This window comes from Canis aureus, chromosome 16 (genome assembly GCF_053574225.1).
Source record: "Canis aureus isolate CA01 chromosome 16, VMU_Caureus_v.1.0, whole genome shotgun sequence".
NCBI lineage: Eukaryota > Metazoa > Chordata > Mammalia > Carnivora > Canidae > Canis > Canis aureus.
In genome coordinates this window covers 41,010,366-41,031,764 of record NC_135626.1, presented here as the reverse complement: position 1 = coordinate 41,031,764, position 21,399 = coordinate 41,010,366, and the positions used below count along the sequence as shown (strand labels likewise).

Here is a 21,399-nt window from a genome sequence, read left to right as displayed (position 1 = left end):
CCAGTTGTCCCAGAAAGTTTTAATTTCTAAGGAGTAAAATCCTGTGTTTTCCTTTCTGGTTTTTGATTTTCATGTCAGGCTTAGAGAAACTTTCTCCACTCCAAAATTATAAAAAATAATCCATTAATGCTTTCAACTAGTACATTTAATCGTTGTGTTTTTTTATGTTTAAATTTGTGACTTGGAGCTTCTTTTGGCATAAACAAAGAGGTAGAGATTTAGCTCTCTGCTATCTACATGGCTCTTTGGCTCCACTCATCACTAAGTCTCATTTCCCCACTGATTTGAAATACTAACTTTTACCACATACTAAATCCCCTGTAAACTTGGTCTATTTTTGAACTATATTATGTTCCATTGATTGTGGTCTATCCCAGCACCAAGACAAAAATGTTTTAGTTTTATAATTTTAATAACCAAATATCTGATATCTGAAGTGCTTGATTTTCCCTAATTAATGACCGAAATTTTAAAATCTAAAATTTACCTCCTCATCTTCCCCTTCAAGTGTGTCTATCACTCTTTCAGGGGCATTTGAAAGAAAGCCCAGCTCTCCCAAGGAGAAGCTTTTATTTTATTTTTTAAGATTTTATTTATTTATTTGACAGAGAGCACAAGCAGACGGAGCAGCAGAGGGAGAGGGAGAAGCAGGCTCCCAGCTGAGGTGGGTTCAATCCCAGGACTTGGGATCTTGACCTGAGCCAGAGGCTGACACTTAGCCTCCCAGGTACCCACCAAGGAGAAACTTTTAAAACTGATACTGTAGGAAGAATTTTAAAAATTCAGGGGTTCCATTCAGAAGTGAGAATCTAAAGAAAAGTCACAGAATTACCTACTGGGTGAGGCTCCTCATTCTTTCCCAACTCCGTCCCAGGCATCTCCCCTGGCTACTACTGCCCACCCACCGACGCCTGCCGCGCTTCCCAGCTCAGCCTCTAGGGGGCGCGGCGGGGTCCCTAAGCAAGTAGCCTAGGACCGACCTTAGGAGCTTCAGCAAGGCGGTCCTGACGTCACGTCCGGTCCGTGCGGAAGTCCTCCGCTGGCCGACCGGGAAGTAGCGGAAGCCTGGGCGATGGCAGCCCTGGAGGCCTCGCTCCTCCGCAGACCCGACGCCACGGCGCCCCCACGGTAGACTGGAGCAGGGTGGCGGGCTTCGGGCCCCAAGGTGACGAGCTTCGGGGGCTGAGCTGGGGCTTCGGAAGGGAGCCTGGGAACCCTGACGGCCCCTGTCGAAGCCGCTCCCCTGACTCTGGGCTGATAAACTGCCTTTGCCAGGGCTGCCCCGGAAGCGGGTGCGCCTGATATGCGACCGCTCCTACAGGGAACGGCGCGGGCGAGGATTTCCCCCCGTCACTACACCAGCAAGGCTGCTGGTAGCCCCGGACCTAAGGTTCAAGGGCGCTGATTCTCCCTAACATGGCCTCCTCTCTACCACCGCAGGGATGGAGGGGTCTAAAGCTTCCAGCAGCACCATGCAGGTGAGCTTCGTGTGCCAGCGTTGCAGCCAGCCCCTGAAACTGGACACGAGCTTCAAGATCCTGGATCGTGTCACCATCCAGGAGCTCACAGGTCAGGGAGACCTTTGGAAAGAGGGTGGTCAAGATTGTGGAAAGTGGGCAGCTTTGGAGATGTAGTTCTTAAGGTGCCTGTCATTGTCATCTGCCATAGACGTGCTGTGAACCCAGGAAAGTCATTTCATCTTTCGGGCTCCCTGTTTTTTCATTTCCAACATGAAGCAGTTCTGACACTGTGCTTCTGAGAGCTTCCTGGTTTAAGGAAATAACCTTAGTTTTTCTGCTCCTGCTGTTTCAAAGTAAAGGAATATGTATGTATAATTATAAACAGCATTTTTTGAGAGCTTACCATATAGCAAGTGCACTACATGCGTTACATCATTTATCCCTACAACAACCCCAGTGGAGGTCATCATTTTACAGATGAGGAATTGAAGCTCAGAGAAGTTCAAGCTTATCCGGGGGCCAACAGCAGGTAAATGGAGGAATAGAGTCTTAAAGTCCCAAGAGGTGAGATGAAGTTAGAAAAGAAAGAAAAGGCTGAATAGATAGTTTAAATAAGCTCATTAGTCCAGAGTCAGCTTGCCTTGATTTAAATCATAAATATCATTTACTAGCTGAATGACTTTTTACCTTCGAAGCCCTGGTTCCTTGGTTTCTTTATCTGTAAAATGTAAAATGACCTCAGGGTACTTGTAAGAATCAAATATTTTAAAGAACATAAGTACTTAGGAATATGCTGGGCAAATAGTACTCAAGTGTTAACTAGCTATTATTGTTGCTACCAATTTCTCTTTTTTGAGTGGGACTAAACTTTTAATACATTTTTAATCTTTTATTACAGAAAATTTCAATCATATGGTCAAGGGAATAGCATAATGAACTCCCTTGTATCCATCACCCAGCTTCAACATTAGCTACGTTGTGGTATTTTTGTTTTCTATATCTTCACATACCTCCCCTCCCCACTCAATTATTTTGTGTGTTTTTTTTTTAAGATTTTATCTATTTATTCATGAGGGATACAGAGAGAGAGAGGCAGAGACACAGGCAGAGGGAGAAGCAGGCCCCACGCAGGGAGCTGGACGTGGGACTTGATCCCGGGTCTCCAGGATCACGCCCTGGGCTGAAGGCAGGCGCTAAACTGCTGAGCCACCCAGGGATCCCCAATTATTTTGTTTTTTATTCTTTTTTTTTTTTAAAGTAAATTGTCATGCCTTTAAATGTACAAATCTTAGCTGTGCATTTTTGACAAAATGGATACACTCATGTAACTCAGATCATTGGGATATAGAAAAGGTGTCATCTTCCCAGAAAGTTCCCTCATGTTCCTTCCTAATTATTTTGGAGGAAAAAGGGTGTTACCTTTTATTACAGAAAACTTCAGAGTATAATGAACCTTCATGTACCCATGAGCTAGCCTCAACAATTATCAATGCATATTTAAATCATGTTTCATCTACAGCCCCATCTATTGCCTTCCTACCCCAAATTATTTGGGAGCAAATCTCAAACATAAAAATACTGTAAATGCTTCAGTAAGCATTTTTGAAAGATAAGGTATCTTTTTAAAAACACAATCATGGGCAGCCCCCGTGGCGCAGTGGTTTAGTGCCGCCTGCGGCCCAGGGCGTGATCCTGGAGACCCTGGATCAAGTCCCACGTCAGGCTCTCTGTATGATGCCTGCTTCTCCCTCTGCCTCTCTGTCTCTATGAATAAATAAATAAAATCTTAAAAAAAAAAGATTAAAAAAAATAAAACCACAATCATGATATTATAATGGGAAAAAATTAGCAATTCTTTAATCTGATTTAATGGGGGTAAGAGGAAGAAGACACAAGATTTATCTGTGTGCAAATGGTACTTTAAAAAAGATGAAGTGGGAGTGGTGATGAGTTTTGTTTTGTTTTATTTTCCCATACTTTCATACACACTCCAGCTTTTTAAAGACTTTTTTCTAACTCTAATATTTTCCTTGTCCTTAGCTCCATTACTTGCCACAGCCCAGGTGAAACCAGGAGAGACCCAAGAGGAAGAGGCTAACTCAGGAGAGGTATGAAATACTGGAATGCAAACTGGGTTTCTACAGGGTACTTGGTGCTTAAGGATCCCCCAGATTTGGGGGATCTCCGGACCCAGAGATATTGTTCATGATCAGGCCACTGTGGGTCATTGGGGAGATACTGAAGTGCACCTGAGGTCACAGGATTACTGAATGAAGCATAATTTTAAAATGTGGGGAGAAGCTTTTTATTTGAAGCAGAATTACAAGCTGTTATAGGTGGGAGATGAGATGATCTACGTGTCTAGGTCATCTCAAGGCATGCCTGGTTTACATCTGTTGTCCCTAGCTAATTATTAATATCCACTCCTCTCTGTTTTCAAAAGCATCTTGATTTGGATTACAGTGTGATTAACCTAGCCAGAAAGGATTGTAAGTGTTAGAGGACGTGTCATTTTTATTTATTTTTACTTATTTATTTTAAGGATTTGATATATTAGAGAGAGGGAGTATGTGCACACAAGCAGGGGGCAAAGGGGAGGCAGAGGGAGAAGCAGACACCCTGCCTGAGCAGGGAGCCCACCTCGGGGCCCAATCCCAGGATCCTGAGATCATGACCTGAGCTGAAGGCAGATGCTTAACCGACTGAGCCACCAAGGCACTCTCAGTTTGTCATTTTTAAACTGTGATAATGTCAGTGATAATTTTCTTTGCCAAAGGTAGAGGTCATAAGAATTTGATCTCATGAAATTATATCAAAATATCAAAAACATACAAATTATCTACTTTGTTGTATGCCATGGCAAACTTCATTGCAGTTTGATCTGGCTTTTTCCTTGTGCTGTGATTCAGGGCATTTTCTCTTCTACCGGTAACTGGTAAGTGTTGAGAAAATACAAATTTAACTCCAGTAGAGTAAAACATAGGAGATACTGTTTCCCACAAAAAGTCACATAGGACTTGGTGTTTGTCTGTACTTGAGGTCCTTTCTTAGTGTACATATCTAGGGATTGGCTAGGTAATACCTATTAAGCCTCTGTGGTTTATCAAGTCCTGCAGTTTTCAATAAACGGTAAAGCCAGATAGCTCTGAGGCTGTTTGGGACTCCACCTCTAAGCTGCCAGAATTCTTTTTTTTTTTTTTTAAGATTTTATTTATTTATTCATGAGAGACACAGAGAGAGAGGGAGAAGCAGGCTCCATGCAGGGAGCCTGACGTGGGACTCGATCCCAGGCCTCCAGGATCACGCCCTGGGCCGAAGGCAGGCACCAAACTGCTGAGCCACCCAGGGATCCCTAAGCTGCCAGAATTCTAATGTCCTCTTATTTCCTTCCCAGGAGCCATTTCTTGAAACTCGCCAGGATGGTGTCTCCCGCAGATTCATCCCCCCGGCCAGGTGCCTGCTACTCCCCAGCCCCCTAATCCTTGCCAAAGGCCAGTAGAATTTTAACGGAACCCAGAATTGAGACCTGGAGAAAGGTGATGGAGATGAATCATCACCTAGCTTTTTGCCTCCTCCAGAAAAGATGTATCCTCTTATACATACCTGGCCCATCACTTTCCATTATTGGTTTTCCCTGTATCCATTCACACAGTGGGAAGGGACAGTGGCTCTTGTGATGAAGAATGGAGAAAAGTCTGAAGGAGTGAATGCCTAATAAAAGAGATGGGCTCTTGAAAAGCTTTAAAATAGCAGATGTTCTTAGATGTTTGGGCTCTTAGTTGCTGATGTATGTGAAGGCGGCTGGCAAGGGATATAATATTTAAAAATGGTCTTTCCTGATTCTCCTCCTTTTCTACTGTAGACACACACACACATGTCAGTTTTTGATGCCCCCTCTCCCTCCTTAGTCCATCTAGGCCATCCTTCGTGCTGAGTGGCCCTGTGGAAGACCAGCATGGCCTTCCCTTGGGAGAGAGGTACCCTTGGGAGGCCAGTCGGGCTAGGAGTGGGTATGCGCCTTGAGGCCCCCTCAGCCGGTGCTTGAGAGTCTCTGCCACTGCCACTGCAGTAGGTGGAGGAGGCCTCTCTGCTCCCTCACGTGGCCCATGGGCGGGGGGCTGTCTGCAGGATGATGTCTACAGAAAGCGCCAACAGCTTCACTCTGATCGGGGAGGCATCTGACGGTGGTACCATGGAGAACCTCAGCCGAAGACTGAAGGCAAGTCTGCAGCATTGCTGTGTCTAGCAGTGGGCCCCAGCTGCTAGAGTGGGTGGCCAGACAGGCCACATGGAGCAAGCCCTACCTGACTCTCCTACACCCCACCCTTCTAGGTCACTGGGGACCTTTTTGACATCATGTCAGGCCAGACCGATGTGGATCACCCACTGTGTGAGGAATGCACAGATACTCTCTTAGACCAACTGGACACTCAGCTCAACGTCACTGAAAATGAGTGTCAGAACTACAAGTGAGCGCCCCTATAACCGGTGCCCGGAAATCCGGATCTGAGAGCTTAGAGTCTTAGAGCTGTCACTGCTCTGAGACTATTTGGCTCTTACCTGGGAGCTGTGCTCTGCTCGCGTAAACAGCGTAACAAGGTTCCCTGCAGTGAGTATATCCCGTGTCCTTGGCAGACGCTGTTTAGAGATCTTGGAGCAGATGAATGAGGATGACAGTGAACAGCTACAGATGGAGCTCAGGGAGCTGGCACTAGAGGAGGAGAGGCTGATCCAGGAGCTGGAAGAGGTGGAGAAGAACCGCAAGATAGTGGCAGAAAATCTCGAGAAGGTCCAGGCTGAGGCTGAGAGACTGGATCAGGAGGAAGCTCAGTGAGTGATCACCCTATTCCTCTGTCTTCTTGGCCTTGAGGCTCAGGAGAAGTGGCTTCCTTTTTTTTTTTTTTTTTTAATTTTTATTTATTTATGATAGTCACAGAGAGAGAAAGAGAGAGAGGCAGAGACATAGGCAGAGGGAGAAGCAGGCTCCATGCACCGGAGGCCCGATGTGGGATTCGATCCCAGGTCTCCAGGATCGCGCCCTGGGCCAAAGGCAGGCGCCAAACCGCTGCGCCACCCAGGGATCCCCGAGAAGTGGCTTCTAACTGAATTTGTCTGAGTGGTTTGTAAGTTGCAGTCACCTGTCATTTGGCAGCATGTCTGCTCCAGATTCCACATACTGATTGCAGGCCCTGTCCCCTGTTTCTTGAGGTCTGTTGGGAGGGATATGTATGGGGGTCAGCCTAATTAAGAGAAAAAAGTGGGTTGGTTAAATAGAGAAACCAGGGTTCTGGTTGCATTTTTGCCCTTTAGGGAACTGGGCTCATTTGGGTAAGTCACCCACCCAATCTGGCATCCTCCTCTGGAAAGATGAGAATATTGACCTACGTTCATTCTTTCCCAGCCCAAAAATTTCACTGGTAATCTTGACCTGAGAGAACCCTCTGCTAGTGGAGGAGACCCAGTGTCCACACATTCTTGGGGAAGTGGCAGAAAAGTTATTTTTTTCAAAGTAGTGAGCAAATTCCCTTGGAAATGGTGTCTACTAACTAAAAAGACAGTTAAGTATCTAGAAGTGAAGTTATAGAAGTTCAGTTATGGTTAGTTCATGGAAAAGGCCACTTATAACCCCCTCATCTCACTTCTGTAAAAGATCAGAAATACAAGAGCCGCTTGGCCTTGGTTTGGGAGAGTCCTGTTTTCCCCTACCTTTTGCATATGGGCGGCCGGAATTTGAGACATTTCTGTCCCTTGCAGGCAAAACAACTAGGGCTTGTATGTTCCTTTGAATGGGATCTGTGCCAAATAGAAAGGATGCTGTAACTGGGTCTAACCATAACTACCAGAATAGATTGTCATGAGGGGTGGTGAGAGAAATTTCAGCCCCAAACCTTCAAACAGCCCCAAACATCCTTCAGTGGCCACCTTGCTGCTCACAGGTATCAGAGGGAATATAGTGAATTCAAGCGACAGCAGCTGGAGCTGGATGATGAGCTGAAGAGTGTGGAAAACCAGATGCGTTATGCCCAGATGCAGCTGGACAAGCTGAAGAAAACCAATGTCTTTAACGCGACCTTTCACATCTGGTAACATGGGCTAGAGGGTGAGGAGGGTCTGGGAAGCACTCTACACCTGCACTTCAGCTACAGACCACTGAGCCAGGAAGCCCACCTCCCACTAAATAGGACTGTATATCGTCTCCCCATCCAGGTTGCTTGCATTCCCCATGATGGGATAGGCACTTCCAGGGGTTGGAATTCTAGAGCTTGGTGACATCCACTCCCCCAAGGAAAAGAAAAGATCTGAGCCTTCCAGTTCCATATAAACTTTGTCATCTGCCCAAGTGCTGCTTTCTTCCCTCCTAGGATCATTGATGTATTTATTCAACGTTTTGTCCATTTAACTAGTATTTGTTGAGCATCTCTACATAGTAGACACTGTGCTAAGTGCCAGAAGGGCAACAGCATACAGCATGCACTCTACCTTCTAGTTGCTTATAATCTCGCAAAAGGGGTGAAGATGTGATGGTTAATTGTGATGCACCGTGATAATTGTGAACCTCAGGGCTGGGGGACCTCTGGGGCCACACAAAGGCATTTGGCTCAATTTGGGAAGGCCACATGGAAAGTTTATCCTGGGGTGGGGGGTTGATGTTTAAACTGAGATGTGTGAAGTAGAAGTCTGCAGAGGAGGGGGTTGTTCCTAGCAGAGGAACATCATGTGCAAAGAAACAGAGGAACGTGGGAGTGGTGAGTCCAGAGAACTGAAAGGAGCTTATTGTGATGGGAGATTGAATGTAAAGGGGAGAGTGACAGGATATGAAACTGGAGAGTCACCAGTTCCCCAGGGAGCTCGTAGGCCTTATTAAGGGATTTGGGCTTCATCCAAGGGGCAGTGGAAACCACTGAAGCGTTTTAGGCAGGGAAGTGACCTAATTACATTTGTATTTGTGAATGATAGTTTCACCTGTGGTGTGAGAAGTGATGGGACAGGGAAGGCAGTGCCAGTGGTAAGGAGACTTGTCCATAGGACTCCAAGTGGGAAAAGATAGAGCAGTGGCATTGAGTGTGGAAAACAGTGGACAGATTGAAGAGATTTAGGAAGTCCAATCAAGAGAGCTTGGTGGTGTTTGAGGGGAGAGAGCAGAGAGAAAGCATTCAAGGATGATGCCCCCATTTCTGCTTTTGGCATCTGAGCACAGGAAGAAAGATGACAACTCACACTGGGACATGTACTTAAAAGGGCCCAGTAGAGGGGTGCCTGGCTGGCTTGGTCGGTAGAGCAGGTAACTCTTGATCCTGGAGTCGTGAGTTCAAGCCCCACATTGGACATAGGATTTGCTTAAGTAAGTAAATAAAGTGCCAAGTAGAGCTTAGGTATATGAATCTGGAGATGAGGAGAACCATGTATGTGAGGATTTAGGTGCGAGCAGAAGTCTGAGAAGTTGCTGAACATTCAATTCTCCCTATACTTCCCCCTATCCTCCTGCCTTCCTCCAGGCACAGTGGACAGTTCGGCACAATCAATAACTTCCGACTGGGTCGCCTGCCCAGTGTTCCTGTGGAATGGAATGAGATTAATGCTGCTTGGGGTCAGACAGTGTTGCTGCTCCATGCCCTGGCCAATAAGATGGGTCTGAAATTTCAGAGGTAAGAAATGCACTCTTTTCTTGGGGTGTGGCATGTCCCTGATATATTCTGTATCTCCAGCCTAGTATTCTTTCCTGCTATGACAGGAGCCCTTGCTCCCAACACGCTGAGAGTTTTCTGTGTGTGGAGCCTTTGCTTCTGATTTTCCCCTTAGGACAGGGCTCTTTCCACTCATTGGGCAGTCCTTGAACTGCCTGGCCAGAGTTGTGATCCCCAACCCATCGTCTCCAGAACCTTGATGGTTCCTCAAGCTGTTTGCAGCTTTTTTTTTTTTTTTCAGCCTAAATAAGATCTACATTTACCAATGAAAGGTCACCAGACAGTTATATAATAAATGTACTTTGTTCAGTAAACAATATCTTTTAAACATGGAGCCTACGGGAAAATGAAAAGGTGGGTAGGAATAATAAAAGTAGTCCTTGTGTAGGATGAAGCCTGAAAATCACTGGGTTATAACATTCCAATAATCACTTTAGGAGGAGTCCTGTATCCATCTCCATATGCATCTCCATTTTAGGTATCGACTTGTTCCCTACGGAAACCATTCGTATCTGGAATCTCTGACAGACAAATCTAAGGTATCTGGGAAGTCCCATTTTCAGTGGAGTGCAGAATCCTTGTACTTTCTGACAGATAGTTTACCTTGGATATTAGCATTTCTTAGATTCTTTCTTAGCCAGAAGTGTCTCATTATCTCATGTCTTGTTCGGTGTCTTATCTAGTTCAGGATTAGCTCTTTGTGGCCTAGAGACACAAAGTAGGTTTTTAACAGCCTGTTGTAAAGGGCCAAGAGCAGATCAGAGGAGGAGGCATATGCTAGGGTACGAAAGGAATCACCATGAGATAGGTGTGTAATATATTTCCAATGGTGGTGAACAGTTCTTAGGTACATTGTATTGGCCCAAGGTTGCTGTTTCCAGTGGAATAAATACAGACGAAACATGACTTAAGAGGTTGATAGGCTTGGGAGAAATGTCTGGTAGCCTGTCTTGGTACCACGCCCTGAGCCAGTTTTTTCTCTTCTTGAGCAGGAGCTGCCGTTATATTGTTCTGGGGGGTTGCGGTTTTTCTGGGACAACAAGTTTGACCATGCCATGGTGGCTTTCCTGGACTGCGTGCAGCAGTTCAAAGAAGAGGTTGAGAAAGGCGAAACCCGTTTTTGTCTGCCCTACAGGTCAGTATTCCCTGATGCCAAATGAACCTGGGGTGGGACCAAATGGACAGGACTGAAAGGACAATAAGAATGGAAGCAAGACATAGTATAAATGGTGGGAAAGCAGAAAACGGTGCAAAATCACATAACACCGATGGGCAAAGACTGAGTCAACGCTCCAAGCAGGACAAAACCTGACCACCTGGTCCTTGAAGAGAAAGAATATTATCTCTGGTGCTTTGGGAGATTTGCTTACCACAGAGCTCAAACTGGCCTTCTAATTTCAGAAAGCTTTTCTGCTTAAGCCCTTGGAAGTATACAGGAATGCTTCCTTTGGTCAAATCTCGTAGGAGCTCAGTGATAGAGACCATAGTTCAAGAGAGTAAGGCTGAGCTACTTCTATCACCCCAAAACAAAGCATTTCTTTTCTTCTGCCTCCCTCCTCTCCCCATGAGTTCAGGGATGCCTAGGAAAACAGTCAGGAGTACTCTAACCCTCATTTACCCTCTGCTCCAGGCTTTTCATTTGTTTGGGGGTGTGTCCCGTCCCTGTACTCTGCAATGACAATGAGGCTCTTGTGACAACCTTCTTGATGTTTGGCTTTCAAGCAAATCCAAAATACACTACCATCCCTCGCCAAGAGTTCTTTAATAGATAAAATGACGTGAATGGTCCCATGATCAAGTCCCTGCCCATTTGCCTGAACTGACTTAACTCTGATCTCAGTTACTAATGAGCTCTGCTCTGTCCATCTGCAGGATGGATGTGGAGAAAGGCAAGATTGAAGACACAGGAGGCAGTGGCGGCTCCTATTCCATCAAAACCCAGTTTAACTCTGAGGAACAGTGGACAAAAGCTCTCAAGTTCATGCTAACGAATCTTAAGTGGGGTCTTGCTTGGGTGTCTTCACAGTTTTATAACAAATGACTTTTTTTTCTTAGGGAGACATTTGCCTTAAAGGCTTTAAATTGTTTTGTTTGCAAAGAGAAAAAAATGTTTTAAATTAAATTCGGGTACTATTAAACAGCACATGTTTACAATACCAAAAAAGAAAAAATCTACAAAAGCCACTTTATTTTAGGATATCATGTGACCGTTTCCAGAGCTACAACATGCCATGTACAGCTACCAGCTTTTGTCATAGTTTTGACTCTTAATCCCATACCTTCATTTCCCTCTCTCCCCTCAAAACAACTAATTTAAATTTGCTTTGTTGTTGTTGTTGTTGTTGTTGTTAACTGAATTGAGTTGAGATTGATATGTTTTCGCTGGGTTTTATCTCTCTCAACTTCCTGCACTTACAATATGAAATAGAAACTTTTGTCTCCACTGAGATGACGAGATGTGTGAGACACAGTCGGCCAACGTGAGAAAATGACACATAAGCTTTGGTCACCAGGTGGTATGATCAGAAGCTTGAAATTTAACACTCTTGTCCTCACTCAGTTCTAGTACTGAATGCCTACTCTGCTCTCTGTTAGAAATATGAAATGGTGTTTGATATTGTCTGAGACATTATGGAAAGATTTAATTATTTGTAATAAAAGATTTACTGCAGTCTGATAACTGCCCAGAGGTACACTGTTGGGTTTTTTGTTGACTAAGATAGAGTGCTTTATATTCTGGGAGTATTGAGTTCAAGTGCAGGTATGTGGAAATTCTGTCGAAACATGTTTAGAGATGGATTAATGTTAGTTTTACAAAAGACTAGTGGAAGTCGTCAGCTGTACAGGAAGCCCTATTTGTGTACATCTCAATGACAGAACAGAGATGTTAAACTAACTTTAAGGGGAAATAAAGGCTGCCTCCTTGATGGTCAGTCAAGGTCACCCGAACAGTCCCAGTTTTCAAGCCTCTGGTTAATACTAATTTCCATGTCTGGTGTTCTCTCTCAATGAAATGAACAGTTAAGGAAAAGCTATAAATGTCTTGTTAAACAAAAATGAACCAACTTCACTAAAATGCCTCCTCCCAGCTCCTTGACATTTTTAGTCTGATTCGGCAAAAAAGACATGCTTGTCAACTTTCTCAGATGCAGAAAAAGGAGCGTGAAGTTGGAATACAAAACAGTTCAAAAGATACTTGGAACATTTGTACCCTGAGTCTGAGAGTAAACAAAAAGGATGAGCGCCATGACAGAAGGCTGTTTATACTTCGTGGGTTGAGTGTGCCTCATGTGTTGGAGGAGGCAGCAGCCCTCAGAGCTCTGGCCTCCAGGTGGGGAAGAACAGGCTGCTGTCGCCTCGGAGTGTTAGCTCCCACGCTGTGAGTCAGGATTGCGTAAGAGAACTCAGCAATGCTTTCCAGTGCAATGCCAGTGATGCTCTGCAAATGCCCCACAACCTTCAGAAATAGATAGATTTCTTATTACTATATAATCTCAACATGTTTCAGTGCACAAGCAGACACATTGCTTGGGCTGTTCTCTCAAACCAGATGTAAATTTTTCTGTTTCTCTGTGTTTACAGAGAAGATTAAATCCAGATCACAGTGTTTGCCAATGGCCAAATTACACTAGGACACCTTTACCCTTCTAGCGTTACCCTTAAGAGTTTCTTTCTGCTAGACATTGCATTCTGCTAGAGATAAGGTCTGTTAAATATGAAGAGGACATCTGGGCCCTGACATTGTCTTCTGTTGGGGAGGATATACCTATTGGACCTGAACATAACGGATTATCATCAGAAAGGGAAGCGAACAAGCTGAACGTGGTTCTGCATTTCCAGTTCCATAAGGGGAACATCAGAGAGTGCTTTTCAGACCTACCCTAGTGTTTCCTTCTCCAAATCCTGCTTATTCATCCTAATCCCCTGGGTCTTGACTTATCTTTTATAAACTGCCTTCTCTTTTCCTTTAACCGATGGGAGAATGCTTCCTACTAAGTGAATTCTGACCATGCTGGTCCTGCTCAGTGGTGCACACCTGGCTCCAGCACTCATGGTTTTGGATGAAAGCACTCGCTGCGATGATTCCTACTGCCAACAGCATGAAGTCTTCCTTCACTGAAACAAACTTTTCCCTGAGTGATTAAAACCATATTAATTTTAGAGCTTGAATGGAACTTAATCTTTCAAATCCCAGAGCCATGGGACTTCAGCTATGGGTTATGTTGATCATCTTGAACTTTTTTAGATACAAAAGGAAATGGCCAAGTAATGGCTAATTGGCCCCTCTCCCCCAGCCCACCTGGTATTAAAACATGAGCCTCCTGACTGGTTTATGGGCCTTTGTTGTCCCATCTGCCTCCCTAACAAATGTAACTGTGAGTCTTCTTACCAATCTGACTTTACAGTAATCAAACACTTTTGTCCAAGTTATAACCCTGTGACTGGCTTCTTTTCCTAAGCGACTAAAAGGCAGTCCAGTAATCTCAAATCTAAGCAGCAGTAAAGGAAGAACTATGAAAGAAAGTATATTAATTACCTGCAGTCATTTAAAATTAAAAGCAAAATCCTTTAGGGTTTTGCTGATTGGGCTCAGTCATCTGCATCCAAGCAACATACTGGGAGTTCATTAAAACCGGGTAACCTGCACAGGTTATCTGTGGACTGGATGCTTTATTGGGTAAATTCCATTCCCATGGTATGTTCTTGAGGTCTGCTCCTGACTTGCTGTTTCTGGAAGAGGCTTACTGGAAAGAGGTTGCCTTACCCTTGCAGCTGACTGGGGATGGGGTTTTCAATTGAAGCCCTCAGAAGGCTCTCATATATGGGTTCACGCAGGAGATAGACAAGGTCAAGCAGAGTCAGGCAGGTTGCGTGCAGCTGTGTGGCTGGGACCAAACAGCCATTGTATCCTAGATGGAGCATGGGCACAGCAAAGAGCGCTAAATGAGTCCTCAAATCATGATCACTGTTGTCGTCTGACATAAAGCTCCTGAGCTAATGTGTTCTGTAGGAAACCTCTAGCTGGAGGTCAACTTTATTTATTTTTATTTTTTTTAAAGCTTTTTTTTTTAATTTTTATTTATTTATGATAGTCACAGAGAGAGAGAGAGGGAGAGGCAGAGACACAGGCAGAGGGAGAAGCAGGCTCCATGCACCGGGAGCCCAACGTGGGACTCGATCCTGGGTCTCCAGGATCGTGCCCTGGGCCAAAGGCAGGCGCCAAACCGCTGAGCCACCAAGGGATCCCATGGAGGTCAACTTTAAAGGATAAAGGGAGAGGTAGAGAAATCTCCATCTGCAGTGTATATATACTTAGAGTATATTTGTTTGTTCCCCTCTTATCTCATGCCTCTCTAGAAAATCAGCTCTTTGATTCTGCAATAAGAGAATGCCCAGTGAGTCGAAATAGAAGCCAGGTGCTGAGACCTGAGTTCCCTTCCCAGCCAAGTACCAGAGGGAACACATAACTCAGTTGTCCCTGGCTCCCTGCTGTTTCTCATTGGTGGGTTCTGTCTCCTGCTTCCAAACCTGCTTCCGTTCCTATTGCCTTCTATGGAAGATTCCAACCCACACCCCCTGACACACTTAATAAGGTACCTAAAACCTCCAGAAGCATTTCCACATATGCCAGGGGAGTAGACAGATTGATTTGGAAGTTCAGGGACTTCAAAACATCAAGTTCTGACTCCAGCAGTTCTTCTTTAGTGTGTACATACCCCAGAGACTGGAGGAAATTCAGGACTGTAATGTTGCTGATAATCTGAGCAAAGAAAAAACAGTGAGAGGGAGAAAAGGGTGTCAGACTAAAAGGTCACACATCTTGGCAGAGTATACAAGGCTTTTCACAATCCAGCCCATGCCTTCACCGCATCTTCTCTCTTGGTAATTGCCCCCCATGCCCCACGCTTGTCAGAGTGGATTACTTGCAGCTCCCAAGCCCATCCAGCTCTCCAAGTCTGTACACGTGCTGCTTCCTGTGTCTGGATCTCCCTTTCCTCCCCTCCTCTCTCCCTGCTTTCCTTCACTCCTCTCCCTCTTTTAGCATCCATCCATCTCCTTCCTACCCACCCCTACTCCCATCAAGAAGCCATTTTCTCTAAACACATTTCCTTGACTTTCCAAGGCCATGGAGGTACACTCACAGCTGTATTTACACTAATCTGAGTACCCTCCCACATTATTTGCCTGTGTGTCTTCTCCCATTGGATAATAAATTCCTTGAGAGCGCAGGCAGTATTTTGCCTTGTTGTACCCATGCTGTACCTATGGTGCAGCTTCTGGCCATAAAAGACAGTGAATATTTGTTGCAGGAATGGTATTTTGCTATACAGGCATTGGGTAGGGGTATGGAAACATGTTATCCTCTATAAATGTAACAGTTTGTCCTTAATACTGATAGGCCTGTTGGCAATTCAGGCACCTTACATAAACTGTCCTTGAGTCCAAGGGGAGGAAAGGTGACCTGTGTGAATGATGGCTTCTGTCCAGCAATTACACTTTGGGAACAGAACTTGAGGCTATTTAAAAATTGCATTTCTGTGACTGTGTGTGTGTGTGTGTGTGTGTGTGTGTGTGTGTGTGTAGGAGGTGTGCTTAGGAAGCATAATTGCACTCTGGAATTTCCACAGGAGTAGTAACACCTAGCTTAGGAGGAGGTTTCCCACAATCCCCTTTGGACGGGCTGGTTTCTGCTAACTATCAAGTGCCCGGGAGGGACCCCAGCTCCTTACTTTGTAGTGGAAGGAAAGTTTGCTTGCCAGTTGAACACATGACACAAGACGCAAGATAAACTTGTTGAAAAGCTGCTCTTTCAGAGCTTTCCAATTCTGAGGCTCTTTTTTCTCTCTCAGCTGGATCGTGGCTTGCCTGTACATATTCTCTGCCTGCTTAATCATAAACCTGTAAGGAAGGGAAGGGGAGGGTAAGCAATCCACACTCACTCAAACTCAAGGGAGTTTGTGCTGCCAACTGCTGTATATTCTCTTCAATCTCAGTCCCTGGCTGAGCAATGTACATTTGCAATTAATAGAGGGTGCAAAACCAGGTCTTGCGGTGAAGGCGACTGTACCTTTTTTCTTCTTTGTTAAGACTTGGGTACATTAGCTGTTCTAAGAGGTACCACTCACAAAGGCCTATGCTCAGGGCTTTACCTTTCCAGGATTTCTACAGCCTGGTAGCTCACAGATTTCTCCAGACACCATTGTTCAGACAGGAGAAAAACAAACTCTGCCAAAACAAGAAAAAAGAGCCTAATTCACAAGGTGCAACCAAAACCACTCTGTGAACTCCTGGCATCGTGTAAAAGCCATTATGGGGCCAAGGGAAGAGGGTCAAGGGGTGAGAAAAGAGACTGGAACAACCCAAGCTGAGCCGAGTTCCCTTTCCTGCCAACAGGCAGATCAGAGTCACAAAAAGGAGGCTGACCAAGCACCAAAATCAAGGGTTACCAAGCCCACTCAGTGACCCTTGAGTCTTCCTATGCGTCTTAGCTGATAAAAGGCTTGGCCAGCTACACACAAACATACCAGCTGGCCTAATTGGCCTCTGCATCATGCTGGGAACCTCCAGCTTCAAGGGAGATTTTTGGATGGATAAAAACCCTAGCCCCTATATTCTGTTATCAGTGGAATGTTGGCAGGAACAGAAAAGTCCCTCCTGGAGCTTCGATATTCTTTATAACACTGTTTGTTTAGTAACCACCCTCTGGAGAACCCCCATTGCTTTACAAACACGATTCACCTTACAGCTGGACACCATCTCCCTACCACCAGTTTGTTGGGTAAATCTGTGGTGACTGAGCCTCTCCCTAAGAGCAAGTTTGTTACTGTGGAGTGGCTTGTTTGGAAGAAATATCAGCTAAATCAGGGAACACGGCCCACTTTGTGATGGGGGTTGGGGGGCAAAGTCACTGGGGAGGGTAGGAAGGGCAAGTTACCCTGGCAAGATCTTAGGTCGCCTGTTTCTCTTTGAAAGAACAGCCCCAGATAGAGTTCTATTTAGTTTGCAATATCATTAGAGGATGGAAACAAGGGTAAATAAATGTCAGTTCTCAGCAAAGGAAGCTCCTGTAGAACTTGGGACTTTTAGCACTGATCGGCAAAGAATTACACATAGTCAAATGACCATGTGTCTTCAGAGGAAATTTGATGTTCTCAGACACATAAAAGTCATGCTAACACAAGACAGTTGAACAATTTGACACATGTTCCACATATGTACAAAACCTTACTGTACAGAAACTAAAGCCCTGTTAGCAGTATCCAATGCAGAAGATAGCATAAGCAATTAAGCAAAATACCCTAGAATACATGATTGTGTCATCAGTCATTTTTTTTTGCTGGAGTTTAGGCTTTATTTATTTGCTTTGTGTGTGAGCATATAGTTGTTTTGCTTTGCTTTGTTTTGGGTCTGAATTATCTGGGCAACTGTTTCTATTTTCTAGTTTAATTTGCCAAGAAAACTGAGCTAGGGTTAGGTGCAATGGATGATGGTTATGCTTTCCCTCCCTACTGGCTCTCCCTCCTGCACTTTACAAACATAACATCTATTATCTGAAAAGACCCTCTTCCTTTCGTTGTCTTAAGCTAGGGCTCTTTATCTCCCTAGTTTCCATCACTGTTAACTTTTTTGAAAGCCTGGCTTAAACCTGCTGCTTCCTCTTCCTCATGAATTCCCTAATGTTCTGCACTTTGGCTTCTACTTTTCCCAGCTTGTTAAAGCAATGATCTCAAAGGCTAGCAAATATGTCCAAATTGTTAAATAGCATCACCCTTTGCAACCTTTATTCCATTGTTCATATCACTGAGGCATGTGAAACTGGTGACCATCATCCTTCTTGAAACTCTCTTGGTTCTGTTCCTTGGTTCAGAGGTATCTTGGTTCTGTTCCTTCCTCCCCAACCATATTTTTAGTTCCCTTCATGACTCTTCTTCCTGCTTTAATCACCTGAACACAAAATGTCTCCCAAGGAACTGTCCTTCACCTGTTTCTCTTTTTCTACCTCTCAGACTCATCATTCTCTGCCAGTTTTCTTTTCTTTCTTTCTTTTCTTTCAATTTTATCAATTTATTAGAGAGAGAGAGAGAGAAAGCACAAGGGGGACAGGGGCAGAGGGAGAGGGGAAAAGTGACTCCCCTATGAGCAGGGAGCCAGATACAGGGCTCCATCCCAGGACCCTGGGATCATGACCTGACCCCAAGCAGATCTTTAACCAAATGAGCCAACCAGGCACCTCTCCGCGTTTTCAACAGTATCATTATGAAGATAACTCCTAAACCTTTATCTCTAGTTCTGACCTCTCTTCTGACTTATTTTCTTAAACAGCTCACTAGAAACCCTCCTTTAGATGTTCTACAGGCACTTTAAACTCAGTAGATCCCAAACCAAACATGTTATCTTTCCCAAACAAAGGTCACATTTCCTCCTAAAGTTTCATTTTCTTAATGAATTTTTGTATATCTCCTAATGGTACCACTATACTGACAATCTCCTAGGTTCAACCCTTTGGCTGTGATCATCCATGCCTTCACCTCTTAACTTCATCCATTATAGAGCCCCAGATTTTATCTCTGAATTATCTTTAATCCATCCTCCCTTGTCATTCCCTCTGCCCTATTGCCTAAACTATAGAGTCTGCACTCCAGAGTCTTCTGCCACACAGACTCCACCGGTCTACCTCCCTCCTCTCTCTCTCTCTCTCTCTTCCAATCCATTCTTTACATCAGAGCCAACATAATTTTTCTAGGGAAAAGGCTAAAAGTCCTATCACTACCATATTTGAAAAGTTTCAATGCCTTCTTGCTTCCCTACTAAGCTATGGATAAAACTCCTCTCCTTGGCGTTCCACATGGAATGTCTCCAAACTACATTTCTGGCCTTAATTTCAACTATTCTTCCACATGCTCTGGACAACCTGGACTTAAACACTGTACCCACACTCACCCCAAGCTTCTCTACTTCCACGGCTTGACTCAGGTTATCCCCCTTTGGTAAAAACACACTCCTCCTCCCTCCCTCCCCCTCCGCCAACCAAAAGGTCATCCTTCCTGGAGGTCTACCGTACCCCGACGACCCCCTTCATTCTTCCTATCCTCATCTCACCCTACCACTCCTTTCAGTCCCCATAAAAGTTATTTATCTGGTATGTCGCTTCTCTAACCGGTACTTGCTCCTAGTCGTCTACAGATTTGTTCCAATAGCCTCTCGAGCAGGGACTGAAACTTGTTCCATCCCGGTCTCCCAAGTGGTGTGGATGAAAACTCTATACGGGTTGAAATCAAGGATAGGGTGCTGGCGGATCTTGTCTATCACGAAATCCCTTGTACCTGGCAACTAGTAGTTACACTAACAACACTTATTTGAATGAATAAGGGGAGCTGAGTCTCCAGGTTGGTGCCTCAAAGACCGGTGCCCTCAGTCTCCCTCGAAACCGGTTCCCCAGCCCCGCGTCCACACCCACGATCCGGGTCTCCCTGAAGCTGCCCATCCGGCCTGCAGCCTCCTGCATGGCTTGCTCATTCTGCTGCACCAGGTGGAGCAGAGCGTCTTCGATGGTCTCTGTGGCGACAGCTCCGAACTGAAAGTCACTGAGGGAGGCCGGTCTTGACCTCACAGGTCCGTCCATTTTCAGAAACCTTTGGGGGCACCTGGACGGCTCACTGGATCCATAAACCGACCCCCTTAGCTTCACTCCAGAGTCTTCTGCCACACTCTGGATTCTTCGTCCCCTTCTGTGTGCTCGTCTTCACCTGAAGTCGGAGGAAAACCTAGTTCCCTCCACGGCCTCGAGCCCTCCACTGCCTTTGCCAGCCCCAACGGCCGCGGACCCCTCAGCCAATCAGAAAGCTTGGCCGCTTGCCGCCTCCCGCCGCCCAACGCGTGAGAGGAGGAGGGGGAGAGGAGGAAACACGGACTACAGTTCCCAGCGTCCCCTGCTACGGCCCAGGACAGCTATTCCCAGCAAGCCCTGCGCCCTGGGACTGCGAAGGGTGGAGCGGCAATATGGCAGCGTCTGGTGCAGGTGACCCTCTCAATACTAAGAGTGGACAGGCCCCTGTGGCTCAGCGCATCGACCCGACCCGGGAGAAGCTGACTCCCGCGCAGCTGCAGTTCATGCGGCAGGTGGAGCTCGCCCAGTGGCAGAAGAGGCTGCCGCAAAGGCGGACCCGGAACATCCTGACCGGCCTGGGCATCGGGGCCGTGGTGTTGGCTATTTGTATCCATCCGGACTGTAGGCTCAGGAGACGGCATAGGGAGGCAGGGGAAGGGGAGCAGAGGCGCGTAGTAGGGCAGTGTCGGGGTGGTAAACGGAGCCCGAGCTGTGAAAGTCTTGGCCGTTTCTGAGGCCGAGCCAAGTGTTTGATGTACCTTATTTTGTCATTTTAACATGCTCTTTTAATATGAGTTATTAATAATAACGGAATCGGGGTCAGGGCTCAGAAAAAGCAGAGGGCAGAAGATCGAATCACTGATTTGGGAGGGTGTGTAACATGGGTGGTGGAGAAAGTCTAGGAAAAGGCACTGTGCATACTCCGAAAGGTTTCCTGAACCCACTTCCCCAGATGGCTACACCTTCTACTCCGTGTCCCAGGAGCGTTTCCTAGATGAACTGGAGGATGAGGCCAAAGCTGCCCGAGCCCGAGCCCTCGCGAGGGCATCAGGACCCTGAACCAGGTGGACACTGCACGTCTCCAACCCGCTGGAGCCCCTTTCACGTGGTGGATGATACCGGTGACCCTGTGGAAATCCAAGCCTGCACACAGCATTGATGGCCTCAACCTTGAACGATGATTGAGCCCAAGAATTTATTGCATTTGGCCAGGTCAAGGAAGTATTGCCCACCTTACACAAATTGTGTCCAGTCACTGAGCCCATCTTGCAGTTTGTTTCCTTTTTTGAGAGCTGTATAACCTTGGCTTTTCTCAGGCTTTCAGACTTTGTGGTTTACCCTCTTTACCTCCCTGGGGCTTAGCTGTTATGGAGGTGGCAGCTATGTGTAATGTTGGAGCCTAAAGTGGGAAAGATGGAGTTAGGTTGAGAATAATAAACTGAGTCACCTCTCTTGGAGCCAAATGGGTGTGTTGAGGCTGAGGAGTGGCATGGCTATGCTGGAAAGCTCCACGGGCAGTAGCTGCAGCAGTGGCATTGCCCCAGGGAGCTGTAAATCTTTAACTAGAATTACTTTTTCCGTGAGATCTTTCCGTCTGATTTAAGGGAGAGATCATGGTGGGTCACTGGGCTGTGTGAGACTGAAC

At 45.7% G+C, this 21,399-nt stretch overlaps 3 protein-coding genes across 12 annotated transcripts; 2 read left to right on the top strand and 1 right to left on the bottom strand.

The window, feature by feature from the left end:
* Positions 1-997: 997 nt before the first annotated feature.
* On the top strand, positions 998-11,838 carry BECN1 (beclin 1). Of its 3 annotated transcripts, none has more exons than XM_077853344.1 (13): positions 998-1,128; positions 1,441-1,569; positions 3,501-3,568; positions 4,855-4,913; positions 5,369-5,437; positions 5,589-5,679; positions 5,793-5,929; positions 6,096-6,290; positions 7,397-7,543; positions 8,957-9,106; positions 9,624-9,684; positions 10,138-10,280; positions 11,018-11,838. In XM_077853344.1, exons 2-13 carry the CDS (start codon positions 1,443-1,445, stop codon positions 11,184-11,186), a joined length of 1,416 nt encoding a protein of 471 aa, XP_077709470.1. In that variant the 5' UTR covers positions 998-1,128; positions 1,441-1,442; the 3' UTR covers positions 11,187-11,838. The 3 variants fall into 3 exon arrangements, with proteins under 3 accessions (XP_077709470.1, XP_077709469.1, XP_077709471.1); XM_077853343.1 differs by having other exon boundaries at positions 1,006-1,165; XM_077853345.1 differs by lacking the exon at positions 5,369-5,437 and having other exon boundaries at positions 1,006-1,165.
* CNTD1 (cyclin N-terminal domain containing 1) lies at positions 11,015-19,973 on the bottom strand. 8 transcript variants are annotated; one of them, XM_077853346.1, is made up of 7 exons: positions 19,601-19,973; positions 16,297-16,372; positions 15,877-16,045; positions 14,744-14,906; positions 13,911-14,055; positions 13,182-13,278; positions 11,015-12,602 (listed from the first exon to the last, which is right to left on the bottom strand). In XM_077853346.1, the coding sequence occupies exons 1-7, from the start codon at positions 19,767-19,769 to the stop codon at positions 12,432-12,434; spliced, it is 990 nt and encodes a 329-aa protein (XP_077709472.1). In that variant the 5' UTR covers positions 19,770-19,973; the 3' UTR covers positions 11,015-12,431. The 8 variants fall into 8 exon arrangements, 7 of the variants coding, with proteins under 7 accessions (XP_077709472.1, XP_077709474.1, XP_077709475.1 ...); XM_077853348.1 differs by lacking the exon at positions 19,601-19,973 and adding an exon at positions 19,471-19,547; XM_077853349.1 differs by lacking the exon at positions 19,601-19,973 and adding an exon at positions 19,305-19,460.
* A 128-nt stretch (positions 19,974-20,101) lies between these two features.
* COA3 (cytochrome c oxidase assembly factor 3) lies at positions 20,102-21,211 on the top strand. Its single transcript, XM_077853357.1, has 2 exons — positions 20,102-20,360; positions 20,707-21,211. Exons 1-2 carry the CDS (start codon positions 20,147-20,149, stop codon positions 20,811-20,813), a joined length of 321 nt encoding a protein of 106 aa, XP_077709483.1. The 5' UTR covers positions 20,102-20,146; the 3' UTR covers positions 20,814-21,211.
* Positions 21,212-21,399: the final 188 nt, after the last annotated feature.